Raw genomic sequence first — 20,710 nt, 5'->3', positions numbered from 1 at the left:
ATGTTCATCGTATTAGCAGCAAATAATAATGAAATGGTGGATTTAGGCTGTCAATAAAGAATTTTACATAAATAACCATGATACCAAAGAACGTTAATAAGGCTTACATCTGCACAGTAATCTTTTTTTATTTAAGGCATTTACTAGATTTTCTTTTTTTTCTTCTTTTTTTAATAATAAGAACAGTTTTTATGCCCAAGCATTTACATTTTTTTTCCATTGCACAGACGGAGGAAAATGAACTGTCCAAGTAATCTTGTATTAAATTTCAACCAAAATGTGCTGACATGTGTGGACAGCCAAAATCAAGGTTTATACTAAACATTTTAATAAGCAATGAAATCGGTGGCCCTCACAAAATTGACTTCACTCTTTCTAAAGTGTAGGATCGGATCAACAGGTTCCTAACAAGCAAGTAAAATATCATTTTGACTCTTGTAACATGATTCACTTGTATAAAATTGATTTCGCTTTTCTTGTTAACCTTTTAGATTTATGATTGATTTGTTGTTGCAATGTGGAAACAATCATTCATCCAGTGCCCTTCTCACATATAATAAATAGTTTAATAGGCTATTTAAGCACAACCCTTACAGTGGGGAAACATTAAAAGGCAGTGGTAAAAGTTCTCCCCTCCCCCAAAGCAGTGGAAGGAAAATCTTTGATATTACATCCATAAGGTTCTTTTCAAAATCACACATTTCTCAGCTAAAATGAAATGGAAACTTGTGGAGGGAAAAAAACCACCTGAAAAAGTGCGGGAGTCTTAATTAGGTAGAATGGCTAATTGAATTAATCAGATAATTATTTCATTTTGTCTTTGAGTACTCAACTTGCATGTGATCGTTCAACAATTCTATGCATTAAAAGACAAAGTTTAAATTTAGAGTAGTAGGATGAAAATACAAGGAGGAAAATATTCTGGGACAAACTGCTCTGCCTCTTCCTTGGGAAATGAACTTCTGTTCTACATCTTAAGATCATTTTGCTATTTCCTCTTCTTTGTGAAACTTAAAAGAACATCACATACTGTCCAAATTCAAATTTAGGATTTTGTTGACTACAGAAGGGAAGGGCCATTACTTTTATTATTGTGAACGTAGGTTGGTCTTGAGCGTCACTGCCAAAGATGGGCGATGCTCTGATTAGTATTCTTGCCACCTGACCTGCCTGTGTTCTCTTTCACTGTTCTCAGCTGGAGTCTGGGTGCCCTGAGAAAAGCAACAAGACCTATAGCAGTCCTTCTGTGAGGATTTATTGTTAGCACTCTCAGATCTTCAGAGGGATGCAGCATTTTGTGCTAATAAAGAAAGAAGCATGATTATTTTGTTGAAAACCTAAGCAGTTTTATGCAGTAAGTTGAGTATAGGTTTTGACTTCTCAATAGTGAAGGGAGGGGTGTTCCAGAGATAAATGACAGTCGGTCAACCAGGAAGAATGTTTAAAGGAGTTGGAGACTCAAAGACAACAGATTTTCCAAGTTGATGGCTCTATTCAACGGTTCTACAGAGGCAGTGAAAGTATTTGAGTAACTTTCCAGGAAAGGAGTTCCCTTTCTCCCCAAATGTTCATAAGTAGTGGAGGCTGGGGGATGGGGAGCAGAGCTACTTAGAGATATAGGGTGCTTGTTCCTGATCTTGTCTGCAGCCCTTGCCTGACCATAGTGGGACCTCTAACAGGGCAGCTAATAAAGTCCTGATTTGAGATTCCCCAGAAGAAGAGCACAAGTACAGAATAGAGGAAAGAGAATTGGCTGAACAGAACAAAGAAGGGAAGGGTTATACTCTTGGCTCAGCATGTGTCTACAGAATGATATGGGGCAGTTGGATTATGTGTTTAGAAGTAGAATGCCCAGAACAAGGGAGATAAATAGTCCTACTAAACTCTAATGGTCAGGCAGCCTATTAGAACCTGTTTAGTTCTAGAGCCCCACTTTAAAAGGCACAGTGAGCAAATAAAACCAGGTCAGGAAGCAGTCAGCAGCTAAAATTGCAAAGGATCTATATGTCTGGTCATGAATTTTCTAAAGTGATTGAGTATTTTTTTTGGCCTGGAGAAGAGAATAAGGAGAACATGAGAGTTATTGTCAAATTAGATATACCATATTCAGTATAGATGTAAAGGATAGAATTGGGACCAATGAGTGGAGTTTAATGGAAATTGAATTTGGGCTTAATATAAGGGAAAGATTTTTACTAAATCAAATGAATATGATATGGTAATGAAGTGTTATAATACAGCATTTCCAAGTACTAGATTATATAGAGATTGGAAGGTAGACTTCTAGTTTAAATAAGGTGAGCCATGGAAGGCACTATCTTCTTTTTTCAAGCCTCAAATCCACAAGAATTACATAAAACACACACACACACACACATACACACACACACACTACATCCCCACACGTGAAAATATGAAGGGTTCCATTAGTTATCTAATGCAACCCTCCTGTCACCCTCCTTCCTCTGTTTCTCTGTCACCCTCCTTCCTCTCCTCCACGAACGTGTCATTTACACACAGCACACCTCCAGTTGGAGTGCCCTTCACCAGGCCCATGTCACACAGGGATTTTCTGGGGAATGGTCCTTGGGGCCATTTTAGGATCCAGAAATCACACCTTTGAAACTTTCTATCCTAGGTCACTCTGCTGCTTTAATCTGACTCTTCTCACCTCCTTACCTCTTTGCCTACTAATAACTTTGACAATCTTTGGTATAATTTTAAAGAATATTGATTGGTCTCACTGACTTCAAGTGCACAGCCTAACTTTCTGGCACCTTAGTTTTTTTCCTGTGGAAAATTAGGATGGTAATACCTCCCTCTGGGGATTGTTGTAAAGATGACATGACATGCTGTATGTACTGAGCACATAACAGTAGTACCTGTTGAGCCCCATATATATGGAAGCCACATTTTAAATAGTGATATTCCCAAATTGGTAGAGTCTGTAGCACATTGAATTGGTGGCCCTGGCTTTTAAAGCCTCTTTTCTATGTGTCTTAAACTCTATATCTGCTTATTTTTATTTTTATATTATATTATTTTATTTATTTATTTATTTATTTATTTATTTATTTATTTATTTAATTTATTGTCACCTGGAAGTTTCCATACAAGTCAGACATTTGTCATGAGTTTAGACATAGTTCTACTAGGTGTTTGTTGCTTATAACAGTTTAGTAGTTTCTGAAAGAATTTTGAGTCACCAACAAGTTCTTAAAGTCTGTATGTTTGTTTTGCAGGCAGAGACTTGAGCACATATTCATAGGCTTAGAAGGAATGGAGGTGGTGTAGGTTCTGTGGTGTGGTTTATGGTTAGATCCAGAGAGAGCCCATAAAAGACTGTGGGGAGACATGGAAAGGAGCATCAACGGTATAAGTAGCATCTTATCATAAATATTCTTTTAGTAGGAACCTAAGGCATATCACCTAATGAAAACCAGCAGGATTTGTGTATTGAGAGGAGTGCTAAGAGAAACCAGGTAGCTAGCAAAGAAAGGAAGAATGTCATAGTCTTTATCTTTGCTGTATTTTTTTGCTTGTTCATTAGTTGTATCATATTCACTGTAGGTCTGTAGGGTGCCAGGTCCAGGAGTTAACCCTTTGACCTTCATAACCACTCCAGATTTCTCAGAGATTGAGTCTGGTTTGGGTCCATGACTTCCAAAATGTTAGTACTTACCACATTGGAGAGAATAATTTATTTGTAGATTTTCTCAATGGGAATCTTCTTTGTCTTTACTTGAAAATAGTTCTATAGGAAAACCTATGAGTTTCTAATAAAAGTTTTAGGGATATTGAAATGTGTTACCCCATTGTTTTATTTAAACTTGTAGACCTTGGTGAAGAAGGGGCTAAAGGAGGGAGAATCATGGTCCTTACTTATAAAATCTCTGCTGAGAAAAAAATGTATGTAGATTTTTAAAAATTAGGCTTGTAGGTTCCATAAATTTGCTGTGCATTTCCCCATAGATATGAAAAGTTTTATTAGCTCAGAAAATACAGGCCTTTCTACAGTGCTGTGTAGCAGCATTTTAGGTGCTCCTTGAAAGGCTTTCCTCTAGGGTAAGTTACAGCATAAACTTCTTTCAGGCAAAACCTTCCCCCTGCCCCCACCAGGGCCCTAATATACCTATCTAGCTATCTCCTGTGTTTCTGCCATTCATACCCCACAGTCTGGAGATACCAAGCTGTGTGAGATTCCAGATCCACCGTGTTTTGCCATGTCCTCCTCTCACTTGTGAGTCTGCAAATGCTAATCCCTCTGCTCTGGCTGCCTTTGTCTAGGCTGCCAGCAAGAGGAATTGCTATTCTTCTAGCTGTTCCTCTCTCTCAGGACTTACTCTGTTAGCTTCCAAGTCTAAGTGGCTTCTCATCTGGCTCTTAAATACTTTCTCTGCTGTGGTCTGTGGTTATTTATCTCACTGTGTTGTGGCTGTCTGTATATTTCTTGGACCTCTCCTTATCAACTGTGAGCACCTGAAGGATGGATTGATCTTCACTTATCAACTGTGAGCACCTGAAGGATGGATTGGGTTCATCTTCACTTGTCACTCAGTGACATCTCAATCACTCCACCAGATTATTCCCAAAAAGGTTGCTATAGTGTTTGCTTGTTTTCCTTAGAAAATAGGACCACACTTAAAATGCAGAATAGATATGAATTATTTGTCCATAACTGTACAGTACCCTATTTCAGTATTTATTTTTGCTTTTTCAGTCTTTTTTTTCCCTGCATTTGAATCTAGTTGTAAGCATAGTATGGATCTTATCATACGCATTAAAGCAGATTTTCTTTGCTGCTGCTTGATCTTCATAGTTCTTTAAATAATTTCACCAAGTGGATATAGTATAATATACATATACGTTTCTTTACCTTTGCATATTTAGTTTTTCCCCCAATTTTTAATACATATGGCTGTTATAATGATAGATTATATACATTAACAAATTAAAAATGCCAGAATCAAAAAATCAAGTGATAGGGCATGCTAAATTTGAGGACACAGTTATTAGGCTGTATGGGAGATACCATGTAGTCAGGCTCACAGGCAGGTCCAGGACAGGGGGCAGAAGCTTATAGTCACAGACAGGAACCCTGGCTTTTATAAGTGTTTCTTCCCTTCCATTTTGACATGTTGTAACATCTGAGTAAAGAAACAGTGTGGGCCAGAGGAAGGAGCCAAGAATTTTGATTCACAAGGTCCTCTTCATCTATACAGAGGATGTCTGTGCCATATGGTTCTTATAAGAATCAAATGAAATCTGGGGCACCTGGTGCCTCAGTCAGTTAAGCATCTGACTTGATTTCAGTTCAGGTCATGGTTTGTGAGTTCGAGCCCTTGTATCAGGCTGTGTGCTGACAGCACAGAGCCTGCTTGGGATTCTCTGTCTCCCTCTCTCTGTGCTTCCCCCCGACCCCCCCCCCCCCCCAAATAAATAAACTTTAAGAAAAAGAATCAAATGAAATCTAACAAATGGAAGTGGGTAGATTTGTGGGATCCTTACTGTGGGCTAGGCACTGAAATTTTCTTGTATTATGTCATCAAATCCTTAGAGCAACCCTGTAAGATAAGCTGAAAGAAGCTGAGTGACTTGCTTTAAGTCATACAGATAAGTGCAGTGATCCAAGCCCAGTTCTTCTGTATCTCATATTTCAAAGTCCTTTGTCCTGGAGAGACATCATCCCAACAGTTGAGTCCCTGTTGGCAGGAGGGCCAATTCCATAGTCTCTATACCAAGAAAAATTCAGAGAAGAGCACTTAGAAAAAGAACATATTGAGATATATTTTTTTTATTGACCAAGAGTTCATAAAGCTACTTAAATCTTTGATAAATAGTGAATGCAGTTGCCAAAACATGACTTCAAGATATGGCCTTGGCATGTGACAGGCAAAAGAAAGAAATGATGCTCTAGATGGAAAACTAACCAAGATCTCATGATAGAATGGATGGATAGAGCATCAGTAAAAGCAGACCTTTGCAAAGAATTAGGCTGGATTACATCCCAGAAGCTATGGCATTTCTAAGGAGATGCAAGTGTAACAGAGCTGGAAGGAAAGAGGGAGAGGCCAGTGGTCCTTCTAGCAATGTGAGGAGGAACCAGAATGAGATATAAACCAGGGCTGAGAGACACATTGGGAGATGATCTGCAATCTTTTAGCCAATAGGAAAGGAAGTATCATATTGCAGAAGGAGATTTGACAAGATTTATTCATCTGTTGACACTTTTTTCCTAAAATATAAGTCACATTGTGTTAGAATATATCGTGTAGGGTTGAGAGCCTTTGTTTTGAAATGAGTTGTTTTGGGTTTGAAACCCTAGCCATGTGCCCTTGGACAAAGTTTTTTAAACTATCTGATCTTCATTTTATTCATCTGTAAAATGGGGAGATTAATAGTATGTAATGTTGATGGCATAGGTTGGGAGGATTAAATGAATTAATGTGTGTCAGTGGCTTAACACAGAGTAAATATAATGGTACAGAGTACTGTGTGTTTATCATTATCATGTCACACCCTGATTAAACATCTCCTCTTGATTTTCACTACTGTTGGATAATGTCCCAGACTCTTATAATCTTCTATGCTCTGGCCCCATTCCACTCTAATCTCTATGTCAAAGGTCCAAATGTCTTCAAGAGCCTGGTAAGCTGGGTGAGGCTGTGACAGACTGGGGGCCACATGTTCCATCAAGAGGGGGCCCCTGCTGCGTTCTCTGGTAGCTCTTTACTTTCTGGGAAGGTGAGCCTAGTGTGGTTCCCTTTGAAGAGATGTCAGAAACCTGGACTTCACATGAAATCTCCTAGTTATGAAATGTGGACAGCTCAATCAGAATTCTAAGACCAGCAAAGCCCATCTGCAGGCTGGATAAGGGTGCCAGCTTGCACCTGCTGCTTCATGCCTTTCCCCAGCCTTGAAGACTGTTTACTTTTCCTCAGATAAACTTTATTACTTCATGCCTTAATGCTTTTTAGAAAAATGTTGAGTGTAGTTGACACACAAGGTTATATTAGTTTCAGGTGTATAACACAGTGATTCAACAAGTTTATACATTATGCTGTGTTTGCCACAAGCATAGCTACCATCTGTCCCGATACATTACTGTTACAATATCATTGACTATATTCCTTGTGCTGTGCCTTTTATTTTCATAATTTACTCATTCCATAACTGGAAGCCTGTATTACCTACTCCCCTTAACTCATTTTGCCCAGCCCTTCACCCCTCTCACCTTTGGCAACCATCAGTTTGTTCTCTGTATTTATAGGTGTGCCTTAGTGCTTTTAGACATGCAGTCACTCTGCTTAGGTTGGCCTTGGTTCTTTCTCTCTTGAACTGGATTGTTCTTTTAGACTTGGCTCAACCTGCTTTCTCTGAACTAATTACTTCCTCCTTTGTGATACCAGAGAATTTCATAGAGCATTCTATTCTAGGGCTTAAGGCATTCATTTGGTTTTTTATTTAGATGTAATTATTGGGGCGCCTGGGTGGCTCGCTCAGTCTGTGGAGCATCTGACTTTGGCTCAGGTCATGATCTGATGGCTCATAAGTTCGAGCCCTGCATCAGGCTGTGTGCTGACAGCTCAGAGCCTGGAGCCTGCTTCAGATTCTGTTTCTCCCTCTCTCTCTCTGTCCCTTCCCCAATCACACTCTCTCTCTCTTTCAGAAATAAACAAACATTAAAAAAAATTTTTAAAGAAATAATTATTAAGCACCAGAATGCATACCAGCTATAGCCATAAACTGGAGTCCCTGCTCCACTGGTGCTTATATTCTGCTGTGGTGTTCATGTGTCAGTCCTCCCATGAGAAGGTGAGCTCCTTAAGGGCAGGGACCATGTTCTGTGTCTGGTTTCCTCAAATAAGCTCAGTTAGTCTGATACCAGGTATCAGTGTCCTTTTGCTGTGGTAACAAATTTCTGCAAATCTCCTGTCTTAAAACAATAGAAGCTTATTATCTTATATTTATGGGGTTCAGTAGCCTTAAATGGGTCTCACTGGACTAAAATCAAGTGTCAGCAGGGCCGTGTTCCTTCTGGAGGCTCTTGGGGAGAATTTGTTTCTTGCCTTTCCCTGTTTCTAGTGGCCGCCTGCATTTCTTGGTTTGTGGCCACTTCCTTCATCTTCAAAGCAAGAGTGTAGCATCAGAGAGAGTAAATCTCTGACTATGACTTCCTTGTTTTTCTCCTTCTTCCACTCATAAGGACCCTTGTGATCACATTAGGCACACCTGGATACCCTAGAATACCCCAGGATGTCTTCTAATCTCAAGGTCAGTTGATTAGCAACTGATTCTACACTTGGAACTTTACTTTTCCCTTGTAATGTAATAAGACATATTTACAGGTTCTAGGGAACATACATAGTATGTAATCTTTGGGAAGGCCATTGTTCTGCCTATCACAGCTGGAAAGCCAAATGAATAAATGAATGAATGAATGGTGAATGATGAAGTAAACTCTCAGAGGGTGGGAACCAGTTGTGCAAAAGGCAGAAAAAGTAGTAAATATCTCTGACCTGAAGGAGTTGATGATCACTTGGATTGGGGAGTGGTGGTGATTGGGGGTCTTCCAAACTTCCTTTCTCAGATTGAACATCTCAGACTCCTGTAAGCTTTCCTTGACATCCCAGATTAAGATCAGACCCTTGCTTTGTGCTCCCAAGGCAGCCTCCTTAGGAATACATCCTTACATTTGTGATGCTAGTTGAGTAAATGCCTTCCAGGGGCACCTGTGTGGCTCATTCGGTTGAGCATCCATCTCTTGTTTCAGCTCAGGTCATGATCTCAGGGTCAGGAAATCGAACCCTGCATTGGGCCATGCTAGGCCCTCCCGGTGGAACATGATGAAGATTTTCTCTCCCTCTACTGCTTGCGTACGCTGTCTCTCTCTGGAAAAAAAAAAAAAGGAAGAAAAGAACAATACTGAAAATTCAAAAGCTATTTATTTTATTTCAAAATAAGTAGTTTTAAAAAATTAAAAATAAAATAAATAAAAATAAATGCCTTCCACTAAATCTTACAGGTAATGCATACAATAAAATATATTTATCTTGTTTCTCAATGTGTAGCATTGAGCAGATGGCCTGGCATATGGTAAGTGTTCAAACTTTGTTGAGAGAGAAAACAAAAGAATAAATAAATGAAGAAGTAGAGAAAAATTTAAAAATTTTTAATGTTTATTTTTGAGAGAAAGAGAGAGCATGAGTGGTGGGGAGGGGGCACAGAGAGAGAGGGAAACAGAATCTGAAGCAGGCTCTAGGCTCTGAGCTGTCAGCACAGAGCCCGACGCGGGGCTCGAACTCATGAACCATGAGATCATGACCTGAGTTGAAGTCGGACACTTAACCAACTGAGCCACCCAGGCACCCCATGGGACCATGGACTTTCTAACATGGCACCCAAATTGGGAGGGCGAGCAGATGTACTTTTATCTCATTGGGGAGCGAAGGGCATTTATCAGATTCTCAATGGAGTCCATGACCAAAAACATGGAAGAAGCACTGCTCAAAGTGTGCAGAGTTCAGAGATGAGAGTGTTTGGCCATAGTACAGAGAAGGAAGATGCTGTCCTGGGAAAGGCAGACTGACTTCTCCTTACTAATAAAGCTAACCAGGTTTTGTATATGTCTTCCCCCTCTAGGAGAAGAGAATGTGCTGTCCCTCCTGACCCAGGACTCGAACTCCAAATCTCGGCGGGGTATTTTAAGAAGAGCTGTTTTTTCTGAGGATCAGAGAAAGGCTCTGGAGAAAATGTTTCAGAAGCAGAAATATATCAGCAAAACAGACCGAAAGAAACTTGCCATCAGCTTGGGACTAAAGGAATCACAGGTACTAATGAGCAGGAAGATGTCCACTGCTCCTGATTTCTGAAGGAATACAATGAAACCCATGCGTTTGGCAAATATCTGTTGTACTAGGTATGGTGCTGGACCCTAAAGTGCTATTGAAATGATTTTCGCAATTTTTTAGTGGGTGGAAATACATATCACAATTCCTATTTGGAAATAGGTCCATTTGCTGAGAGGTCTAGGTTTTTGCATGCTTAAATCTTCCTAAATGAAGAGAAACACTAATGATGTGGCATTTGTATCATTAATTGTTTGCTCTAGTTTCAGAGTAGACTACATAATGTTCTACAAAAGCAGGAACCGATTTCCCTTTTTCTTCATTTCCAATCCCAAATCCATTCCCAAATGTGTGACTCATAAATATCTCTAACTAGATCTCATTACTCTGCATTTTGGGCTTATGTCAAGCACAGTAAAGTAGTTTCATAGTTGCAACACTTACAAACCTTTCTTGTACATTAAGCCACTAGTATTGGACTATTTAATCATTTTATAATCACCATGTGAAATAAGCACTGTAATCATTCTCATTTTCTAGATGAGAAAATGTAGAGAAGGGAACACAGATAGGTCTGATGTCACGTAGTGAAGCTGCTTGGGAATTGGGCTCTCACCCCAGGTTACCTGACTCTGGAGTTGTGTTCTCCTCCACCTGGTGCTATCCTGTATGGTTGTGCCGCATGTTCACTGCACAAGGCACTTGACTAAGAGGGATGGCAGCAGTTGAAATGTAGCAGGTAGTCCATCTGCCAAGCTGGCTTTTGTGATGCAAGGCTACAATCCACCTGGATTTTTTGAATTAGCTTCAAGGCACTGAAGTTGTTAGCACAGTCTCTGTGTTAACCACTGTGCTCACCTGTTCTTCCCTCGGTACAAATGACCTGGTTTCTAACTTTGGATTTTATTAAACCAGTTATTTTTGGATGAAACTCTCCTTAACCTTTCTTTCTTTCTCTTTAACTGCTTCCTTTCCCTAGGGAAGTGATCTGTCCCTCCCCCCACGCCCAACTGCTTCTAGTTGTGGGAAGCATTACGTGGTGTGGTAGAGTATAATTGGCCTGGATCAGCCAGTCTGTGCTTTCCTCATTGTGTGGTACTAATGAGGTCCCTAACCTTAATTGACCGCTCTATGCCTCAGTTTCTCACTTCAAAAACAGGGACAAATGTAGGAATTCTATGTCACTGAGCCATTCTGTGTATGTGATAGATAAATCAGCTGCGTGCAAGACACTGTGCGAAGTGGGCAGCAAGGAGTGTTGATAAGGACTGATTGAGATACACTCTTCGCACGCAGGAATTTACATGAGCAGCTGGAAAAATGAAGCAGAAGGTCATGAACAGTTAGATAATAACAGTTAGATAATATTGTCTCCTATGTTATGAGACAGTAACATAGGAGACATCACCTGGAAGGTTAGATATACTGCCAAATAAAGGAGCTAGGTCAGTGGTCCTCAAAGTTACGTATCTCTCTGGAGCCTTATGTTAATCTCCATGTCTGGGGAGGACAGCCATATGGCTGGTCCCTATACCCCTGGGGAGTCTAGTGATGGAACTGTCTCATCCTTAGAGGAATTGTTGGGCCTGACTAAGGAGGCACAGAAGCTCAGTAGGACCCACCTGCGTCTCACTGATATGGATAAAAGTCTCCAGAGTTAGAGGGGAGAAACTGTGCAGGTTGGGGAGGTTGAGTCAGAACTTGAAGTAAGTGTTAAAACAGGAAACGTGGCTAGGTTTGATCTCACAGTGCTCTGAGACCATGTGAACATCTTTGATAGTACATGTCATCTTTTTTTTTTTTAAAGTTTTTAATGCTTATCTATTTTTGAGAGAGAGAGAGAGAGGGAGAGTGTGAGCGCTAGCGGGGAGGGGCAGAGAGAAAGAGGGAGACAGAGAATTAAAAGCAGGCTCTGCGCTATCTGTGCAAAGCCCAGTGTGGGACTTGCACGTTGAGAACCGTGAGATCCTGACCTGAGCCAAAGTTGAGTCGGTTGGACGTCCAACTGACTGAGCCACCCAGGCACCCCAGTACATATCATCTTCTTAAGAACAGACTATTGGAAAGGGGATGCAGCAGGCATATCAGAGAATATTTACGAGGGGATGACCATAATCTGTCCGTTCCAAGAAAACAAACTTTTCCTTGTTTGTATGTTATCGTCCAGTTCTCATTCACAGGTGTATAGTGTTACATAGTTGATTGTATTGTTTTTAAAATTCAAGTGCCTGAGGAATAAATACTTTTTATGTCACTGAATTTGGTGAACATCTCAGAAGTAATTTCACATTTTCTTATTTGCATATACATCTAACTACACAATTAACACATGGCATTTCAAACAAAGGGGAAATTGGTAAAGTTAAAAATGAAAACTCATCTCCTCCCTTTCCAACCCAACTCCTTCATTTGCTACTGTCATTTATAAATGGCTCTTGTTTTAATTTCTTTGATGAACCATGTATTATCTTTTTCTTTAAAATAAATGAACACAAACGCACCATGATTACCATGTGTCCTTACATTTGATGTCATTTATCTTCACAGGGACCCTATGAGGAATCTACTTTGATTTTATAATAAGGACCTAGAATTGAGACCCAGAATTGTGTGTGCATGTGTATGTGTTTCTCCTTAACTGCTTCCTTTCCCTAGGAAATATATATATATATATATACATATATATATATATCAAGATATATGTAGGAAATAATCCCATTTATATATATATAAATATATAAAAATATATATAATATAAATAAATAAATATATTTTATATAAATAATATTATATAATAAAATAAATAAATAATAAATAAATAATAAATTAAATGAATAAATAACATAAAAATAATATTTAATTATAAATAATATAAATATATTTATATAAATAAAATATATAAATATATTTATAAATATATATAAATAAATATATATAAATATATAAATAAAAAATATATAAATGGGATTATTCCCTACATATATCTTAATTTTCTGAAGGAGAGGACAAATAATCTGTGTTACCAACACCCAGATCAAGCAGTAGAACCCTATCACCAGGCCAGTAGTCCCTTGCAGATTCCCTCCCGGTTACTGTTTCCTTTTCTGAGACTACCCACTATCATGGCTTCTAACAACATAGATTAGTTTTGCCTATTTGAGGGTAGTTTATATAAACAGAATCATTCGGTACAAATTCTATGGTATATGGCTTCTTTTCCTTAATATTGTGTTTGTGAGATTCATTCACATCTTTGCAAGCAGTAGTAGCTCATCGGGACTCATGGCTGTGTAGTATTCCATCACACGGTTTACCACAGTTTATCCATCCTCATGGTGGGTGTTTGGATTGCTCCCACTTTTTAGCTATTGTCTGTATTATTTGTAGCAGTTATTGTAGCTGTTATCAAAATAGTTGGAATATTATAGTTAGTGACATTTTCTTGTTACAGCCGTTGCAGACTCTCCAAGTTGGTGGTTTCTTTCATTGTGGTAAAATATACATAACATAAAATTTATGATTTTAACCTTTTTTGAGGGTACAGTTTAGTGGCATCAGGTACTTAGTTCATGTTGTTGCACAGTCATGACTACCTTCAGTCTCCAGAACTTTTTTCATCTTGTAAAACTGAAACTCTGTATCCATTATGCAGTGACTCCCCATTTCTCCCTCAATCCAGCCCCTAGCAACCACCTCTTTCTGTCCCTATGATTTGACTGTTCTAGGTACTTTCAAATGAATCATTTGTATTTGTCCTTTTGTGATTGGTTGATTTCACTTAGCATATCTTCAGGGTTCATCCATGTTGTAGCACGTGTCAGAATTTCCTTACCTTTTAAAGCTGAATAATATTCCATTGTATGGATATACCACATTTGTTTATGCATTCACCCATCAGTGGACATTTTGGTTGCTTCTGCCTTTTGGCTATTATGAATAATGCATGAACATGGATCACAAATATCTCTTTGAGTCTCTGGTTTTAATTCTTTAAAGTAGTTTGTGGCTTTTTCATGTTTGTGGTATCTTTATTTACACAGAAATTTCTCATTTTTATATTGTCAGCTCTATTTTTTTCTTTTGTGGCCTTAATGTTTTATGTCATGCTTAAAAAAAAATTCACCTCTCCATGACTGTGATGATATCTTCTAGTTTTTTCTAAAACTTTTATACTTTTGTTTTTGTGTTTAGCTGTTTAATCCATTTGGAAATTGTTTTTGTATTTGTTGAGAGGTAGAACTTTTCATTTATGATTTTCCCCAAATATGTACCTTTGTTTCAATACTGTTGATTGTGAAGGAACTTTTTTGATGTTTTTTTTTTTTTTCACTGAGATATCACCCAGAAGCAACTCTTGATATGCAGAAAAGTGACGGGAAAAAGAAAATAATGAATGTGGCACCAGTGGGCACAAATAAATGTCTTAGTGAAAGCCCACTAGAAATACTTGGCAGGCTTTCTAGGAGTAAATGTTCACCACAAATAATAAATGAGTTCATGAATAGAACCAAATGCTCTGGTATGTACACATTAGTACTGTTTTCTTATGAAAAGCCTTAACCACAGGATTGTAACTGAGATGGCAGTCTTTTGGACTCACTTGCCTGGGGTCAGGTTCTTTGTAGCCATTTTGAAATTGCCAGTCAGGTTGAAAGAATGAAGAAATTGTTTTACCAATCTGAAAAGACCATCTCAATTTTTTCCTTCATTGGGAGAAATACTTGGTAATACTTCAATGATTTTTTTTTATGTAGAATTTTCTAGTTTTTGTTTTAAAAATAGAAATCCACTAAATTGTTCATGTAAAGATGCAGTGTAATGCTCAGGAAAATAATGTGATTGGATTTTGAGATGTCAGGAAACCTGTTGTGAAGTTTTCTGACCAGGCACAGTTGACTATGTAGCAGATAAAGACAGAAGTTAGTAGTAAAGACAGACTCCAGTAGGGTGAGGTGGAATATGGCTCAAATTAGAAACCACTATCATAAGTACAATTGGTTGCTGTTTATTGAGCCTAATTCTTCAAGTTTGATAAATCCTTAGACTAATCAAACTTGGAAACTGTATAAAGCCTGGAATTGATCAAAACATTATAAAATGTATTCTTAATTTAGTTTTCTAGAAGTTCCTGATGAAATCTAAATGTTATAAGAGCCTGGGCACTGGAGTAGCACAGTCTTGGATTCTGTTCTAAGTGCTTCCATTTTACTAGCTCTATGACTTTGAACTGGTTTATCACTCTGAACCCCAGTTTTCATACGTGTGAAATGAGGACTTCTTGCATTCACCGTGAGGATTAAGTTATGTATTCGGCGTAACATGCATGCCTTGACACCTGGCACAAAATAAACATTATTACTAGTCAATGGCATTTCCTTTTTATAAATAAATTAGCATTGCCTAAATGATGTTTTAAACTATTGAGAGTTAAATCAGACATCATACTTGTAGGATGTAACCAATTTATCACAGTCGTTTTGTTTCATAAGTGTGTGGATATTATGCTAAAGTAATTTCTCAGATATTTTTGAAGGAGCCCAGTGAAAAGTGATAAGGACTTTGCTAGGCTGGCTGTCATAATAAGGTATTTCATAGAAGGTACACTAGGAGAAATTAAAGTTTAAAATACTGAAGTGAAGTAACATGGAATAAGTGATCGTTTTGTCCAATTATTTTGTCAATAGGTGAAAATTTGGTTTCAGAACAGAAGAATGAAATGGCGGAATTCCAAAGAGAAAGAAGTGCTTTCCAACAGGTGTATCCAAGAAGTAGGCCTTCAAGAGGATCCTCTCTCACGGTCTGCTCTGGGGTTCCCTTCTCCATGTCCTTCGCTCTGGGAAGTCTCCCAACAGCACTCAAGTCCAAGATGGAGGGAGAATTCGCCAGAACCTTCAGAAAGACTGATCCAGGAGAGTTCAGGCGCACGGCCCCCAGAAGCAAATTCACTCCAGGGTGCCTTGTATTTGTGTTCTGAAGAAGCTGGAGACAAGGGTGTACTTACTGGGGCTGTCTGAATGGAAGCCTTCCTCCTTGTTAATTTGAAAAGGACGCCTAACTAATAATATTTTGACTCTAAAGCCAGCTAGCTTGTGCCTCATCAGTGCCTAAAACATAATATCTTTGGAGTGATGCACGAACTAATGCTTTAGGAAGTCCTCTCCAGTGTTCTCTTGTTTGGCTCCCAGACTCAGGCTTAATTTTTAATTTGTAAGTGGAATAGAATCTCCCAGAGAGTACAATGGAACTGAAAAGAATTGAGAGGTATATAGTTGGGCTCAGTCCCTACTCTGAGTGCGTGTATATACGTGCGTGTCTCTATGTGTGTATATATATAAATATTCATGGAAATGCATCAGTAGGAGCTAGTTCCTCTTTAAATATTGCATCGAGCAAATTCATTTCCTTTTATTTGAGGAAAAACCAACTGTTGACTGAATGCAATTAATTTCTTGAAAATAATGTAAAATTTGGATTTTAGCCCAAATTTTCATATCACAAGAACATGTTTTTAAAAATTCTCTATTTCCTGGTTTCTTTTAGAATCTAGCTATCGAATTTTAACAGTTCAGCTCAGCTGTCCTAATCGAATAAGCCACTGTTAGATACATACACCGAAAGCATATACTTAAAATTAACACAACAAGCAAACTATAAGAATTTCTGAATGATACTGTTAGTACCCTTAATTTTCCAAGTCTCTGGCCTTTATTAGGACATCAGTGAGTTACCCATTTAACTAACAGTTATCTTTTGATCTCTTCTCTGTAAGGATGGGCTTTAGTTAAGGTTTGCAAAACAAAACGCCTTTAAAGGCCTATGAGTGAATAAAGGGCATGGCCCACCTAAAAATATTTGAGTTTAATAATTTAAAAAATACTGTGTTGGGCACATGAAACATCCATGCCAAGCAGTTTTTGACCTCTGGCCAAGATTTAAGGAAGTGTCACAGTTCTTAAAATGTTCCCAACTGAACTTCAAAACACAATACTGATGGATTCTAGAGTGGATTTCTGTTTGCACTTCTAGTTATAGACTCAATTTTCCACTTAGGTGGTATACACCACATTTTTAGGTTATTTTTGTGTATTAACAGACACCACACAGATGTTTTATGTGTTTTGAGTATCCTGAAATAGTAGTATTATAAAATTGCATTTCTGGTAACGATTTGCTTAGTTAATCTGGAAATTTTTATTCTAGGTCCAAGAAAGAATTATGTTTCACTTTGAAGGAAATGAGGCAGAAAAAGGAAATGATGTGGTTTTGAACTTGGTTATTATTAATCTGTGGACAAGAAACATTATTAGAAGTTCATGATGTGGAATTTTGTTAGTGAGAAATCTGTGTAAAGAAAGTGGCTTCTAATTTGCTTACATTCCTAGTTATAGACTTTGAGGCTTTCGGGCTTAAAGAAGGTAATGTCTTAGAAGACAACAGTTTCAGTCAGCATCAAGAAATTATTTTGTGTGAACGTAATTTGAATTGGGGTATGCTAGCCTGTGTCTTTATCTCTAGATGTTTTACTTAAAAGTCCTCTCAGAAGAAGCTTGTCTCAGTGTCTCTGTGGGAAGTAGGAGCAGGGATCTGCTGACAACAATTTAAAACTTAAAACTCGTCTTTAAATGATTTATAGTATTGTTTCTTTCCTTTGTATAATGTTAACCTCGTTTACATATATTGGGTCCTTTTTTATGCTCTAGAGAGTGTGCTAAGCCTATTAAGGTGGATTAATTCATGACAGTCCTCATGACAATAGTCCTAGGAAGTAGGCACTGTTACTGCCAACATTCCTGTTGCCCAGATGAGGAAGAAGGGACAGGACGAAGGCAGTGTGGTTAGGGTGATGGCCCTAGGTCATGAGGTTAATGAATAGAGTTTGGACCCTGGCCATCAGGTTTCAAATCTTGAAATCTTACCAACCATATGGGGGTGCATACCACTGTAGAATGTATTCACAAGTTTATGGGATGCATTGTAAGACATACGTTTTGGGGATTACAGTAAGATTTATTAAAGAAATTCAGAAGCATTTTGTACTTTATGATCTCTTACTTGGGGAATGGTTTTCTTTCTGGTATTCTCTTCTCTGTTAACTTTGAAGTTTGAGGAAAGTAAAGAATTGCAGAAACCTTCAACTATCAAGCCTCTATAGACGATAGTCCCATAGGAGTGTTTAAGTGAAATGAAAATGTTTTTTTTTTTTTTCTTATTCATGGCTAAAAATTATGAAGTGCTTACCTATGGTTAATGGTTCTGGAGGATAACTTGAAGATCAGATGAGAGCAATCTGCTTCATGGCCATCTTATGACCCAGGTGTTAGATGTGGGTTAATTGGTGCTTAGATGATCTTCCCCCAGGGTTTCACCCCAAGCTCTGAGGCTCAGCAGAGGCTCCTCTCTGCAAGGTTGGCCTGATATTCAAATATACAGATAAATATTTTAATTGGTTTCTAGCATCAAGGCTTAGGAAAAGTATACTTTAGATGACTATATTAGGGATACTTAGAAAACACACACAAACATACACACATGGTGCACATACATATATGCCTCTTACTTTGCCTTTACTTACCTGAATTACTGGACAGAACAACTGAGTTTGATATTCTAATTGCAAGTATCTCCCTTTCTCTCTCTTTTATTCTAAAGTTTATTTATTTATTTTGGGAGAGAGAAAGCATGAGTGGGAGAGGGGCAGAGAGAGAGAGGGAGAGAGAGAGAATCCCAAGCAGGCTTTAAGCTGTCAGCATGGAGCCTGATGCGGCACTTGATCCCATGAACTGTGAGATCATGACCTGAGCCAAAATCAAGAGTCCAGTGCTCAACAGAGCCATCCAGGTGCCCCTCCCTTCTCTCTTAATTTCTTCTCTGTCAACTCTCCCTCTACCTACTCCACCTCCCTCCACTTAAAATACTTATATGTGTATTTTCCTCTGTTCTCTAGATGCAGACTCCTTTTCTCCTTGTGATCACATATATATTTGTATATTTGTTGTCTGCTTTCCAGACAAATACTGCTCTCATAAGCACCAGAGACAGAGAAGCCTGGAGGCAAAGGTATCTTAAAACTTTTAGAAGAAATTGTAAAATGGATTTTAGGCAGATGAGAAGAAAAGGCGGTGAGCATCATCCTCTAGCTTTTATGAAGATAAATATTTTATAAACCTGAATATCAAGGATTGGAAGTATATAAGCAGGTTAGGAATGGTCACTGGATCTGGCGACAGTGAAGGCCGTGATAATTGATGTAGAAAAGGCAATTCTATTTCCTTAGTACTGATGTGGGTTCAGTGGGGGAACCCAACTGTTCAGTCCAGTGGTTCTCAAACTTTAAAAATCCATATATATGAACATGCCATACCTTCCAACAAGTTTTGGGCATGTGCTCAGATTTGGGCATATACCTCATATATTCAGCATCCATACCTCCCACTCCCCCCCCCCCCCGAGAATCATTGTACATGCTTTTCACTTTTTTTATTTTTTATTTTTTACTGTTTGTTTATTTTTGAGAAACAGTGCAAGCAGGGGAGGGGCAGAGAGAGAGGGAGACAGAATCCAAAGCAGGCTCCAGGCTCTGAGTTGTTAACACAGAGTCCAATGTGAGGCTCAAATTCACGAACTGTGAAATCATGACCTGAGCCAAAGTCGAATGCTTCACTGACTGAGCCACCCAAGCGCCTCTCACTTTTCAAATATAGTCATAATTGGGGTGTCTGGTGGCTCAGTGAGGCATCTGACTCTTGAATTCAGCTCAGGTCATGATCCCAGGGACGTGGGATCAAGCCCTGCATCGGGCCCCCACACTGAGCATGGAGCCTGCTTGGGATTCTCTCTCTGCCCCTCCCCCCACCCACTCACATGCACACTCTCAAACAAAGTTATTATCAAATATAAAGTCATAATTAAATATGCTTGTTCAAGCCACCCATGTCTTTTCTGGTCCCTTTCATTCCACATTCTGATGCATTTTTTTTAAAGCTGCATACTCCCCAACATGTTCATGACCTACCCCTCATGACAAGCGACTTCATCAACCTCTGTTGGCATTTAATACAGCAGAGTTGGGGCGCCTGGGTGGCTCTGTCAGTTGAGCGTCCGACTTCGGCTCAGGTCATGCATGATCTCCCAGTTTGTGAGTTCAAGCTCCGCGTCTGGCTCTGTGCTGACAGTTCAGAGCCTGGAGCCTGCTTCAGATTCTGTGTCTCCCTCTCTCTGCTCTTCCCCCACCCATGCTCTGTCTCTCTCTCTCAAGAATAAACATTAAAAAAAAATTAAAAATACAGCAGAGTTTATTCCATTGTGTTCATAAACTTGTTAGACACTGCCTCTGCAGTCATTTTCTTTCTGAATTTCAACACTTACTGGTTACTCTTTGTGAGGCACCGTCCTAGGCTTTATGTAAACAAATGTGAGGGAGAATATGGTCCCTGCCTGCAAGAAATGTAGACTTAGTCTTGCCAAATAATATTTTGATGTATTCCAAGCTGTTGGTACCTGGGTCCAGTAAATTTGGACCAAAAAATAATCTTAACATCCTCCAAAACCCTATCTCTCCATTTGCAGTTGGACGAGTGAAGTTTATGAACTGCTCCACTATTCAGAAAAATACAAACTACTTGGCATTGTTGGTATTCCGCGCTGTCTCTCCTCCATTTAAGCCATACTGGTCCCAAGAGGAGTCAGAGTCCAAGGGAAGAATTCATTATTGTTTTGTTCATAGTGCAACCTACTCTCTACTTTTGTCTTTCTACCTTCTCAAATAAACTTGTACCCATGGCGGGTAAGAACAGTGAAGGAAAAGCAAATAGCAGAAGTGAGGGGAAGTCAGGATGATGAGTATTCTTAATACATAAGAAAAT

The 20,710-nt window shown here is 38.8% G+C and overlaps 1 protein-coding gene across 1 annotated transcript in view; it reads left to right on the top strand.

The window, feature by feature from the left end:
- The window catches only part of DBX2 (developing brain homeobox 2), a 35,000-nt gene extending 17,135 nt beyond the window's left edge, over nucleotides 1-17,865 (top strand). The window contains exons 3-4 of the mRNA XM_042948462.1: nucleotides 9,643-9,830; nucleotides 15,533-17,865. Coding sequence (XP_042804396.1) covers nucleotides 9,643-9,830; nucleotides 15,533-15,862 — 518 coding nt within the window. The 3' untranslated portion in view covers nucleotides 15,863-17,865. The remainder of the gene's footprint in view (nucleotides 1-9,642; nucleotides 9,831-15,532) is intronic.
- The last annotated feature ends 2,845 nt before the right edge of the window (nucleotides 17,866-20,710 follow it).

The sequence above is a fragment of the Panthera leo genome, chromosome B4, assembly GCF_018350215.1.
Source record: "Panthera leo isolate Ple1 chromosome B4, P.leo_Ple1_pat1.1, whole genome shotgun sequence".
Classification (NCBI taxonomy): Eukaryota; Metazoa; Chordata; class Mammalia; order Carnivora; family Felidae; genus Panthera; species Panthera leo.
The sequence above is the reverse complement of the archived record's forward strand: the minus strand, read 5'-3'. Positions and strand labels throughout refer to the sequence as shown.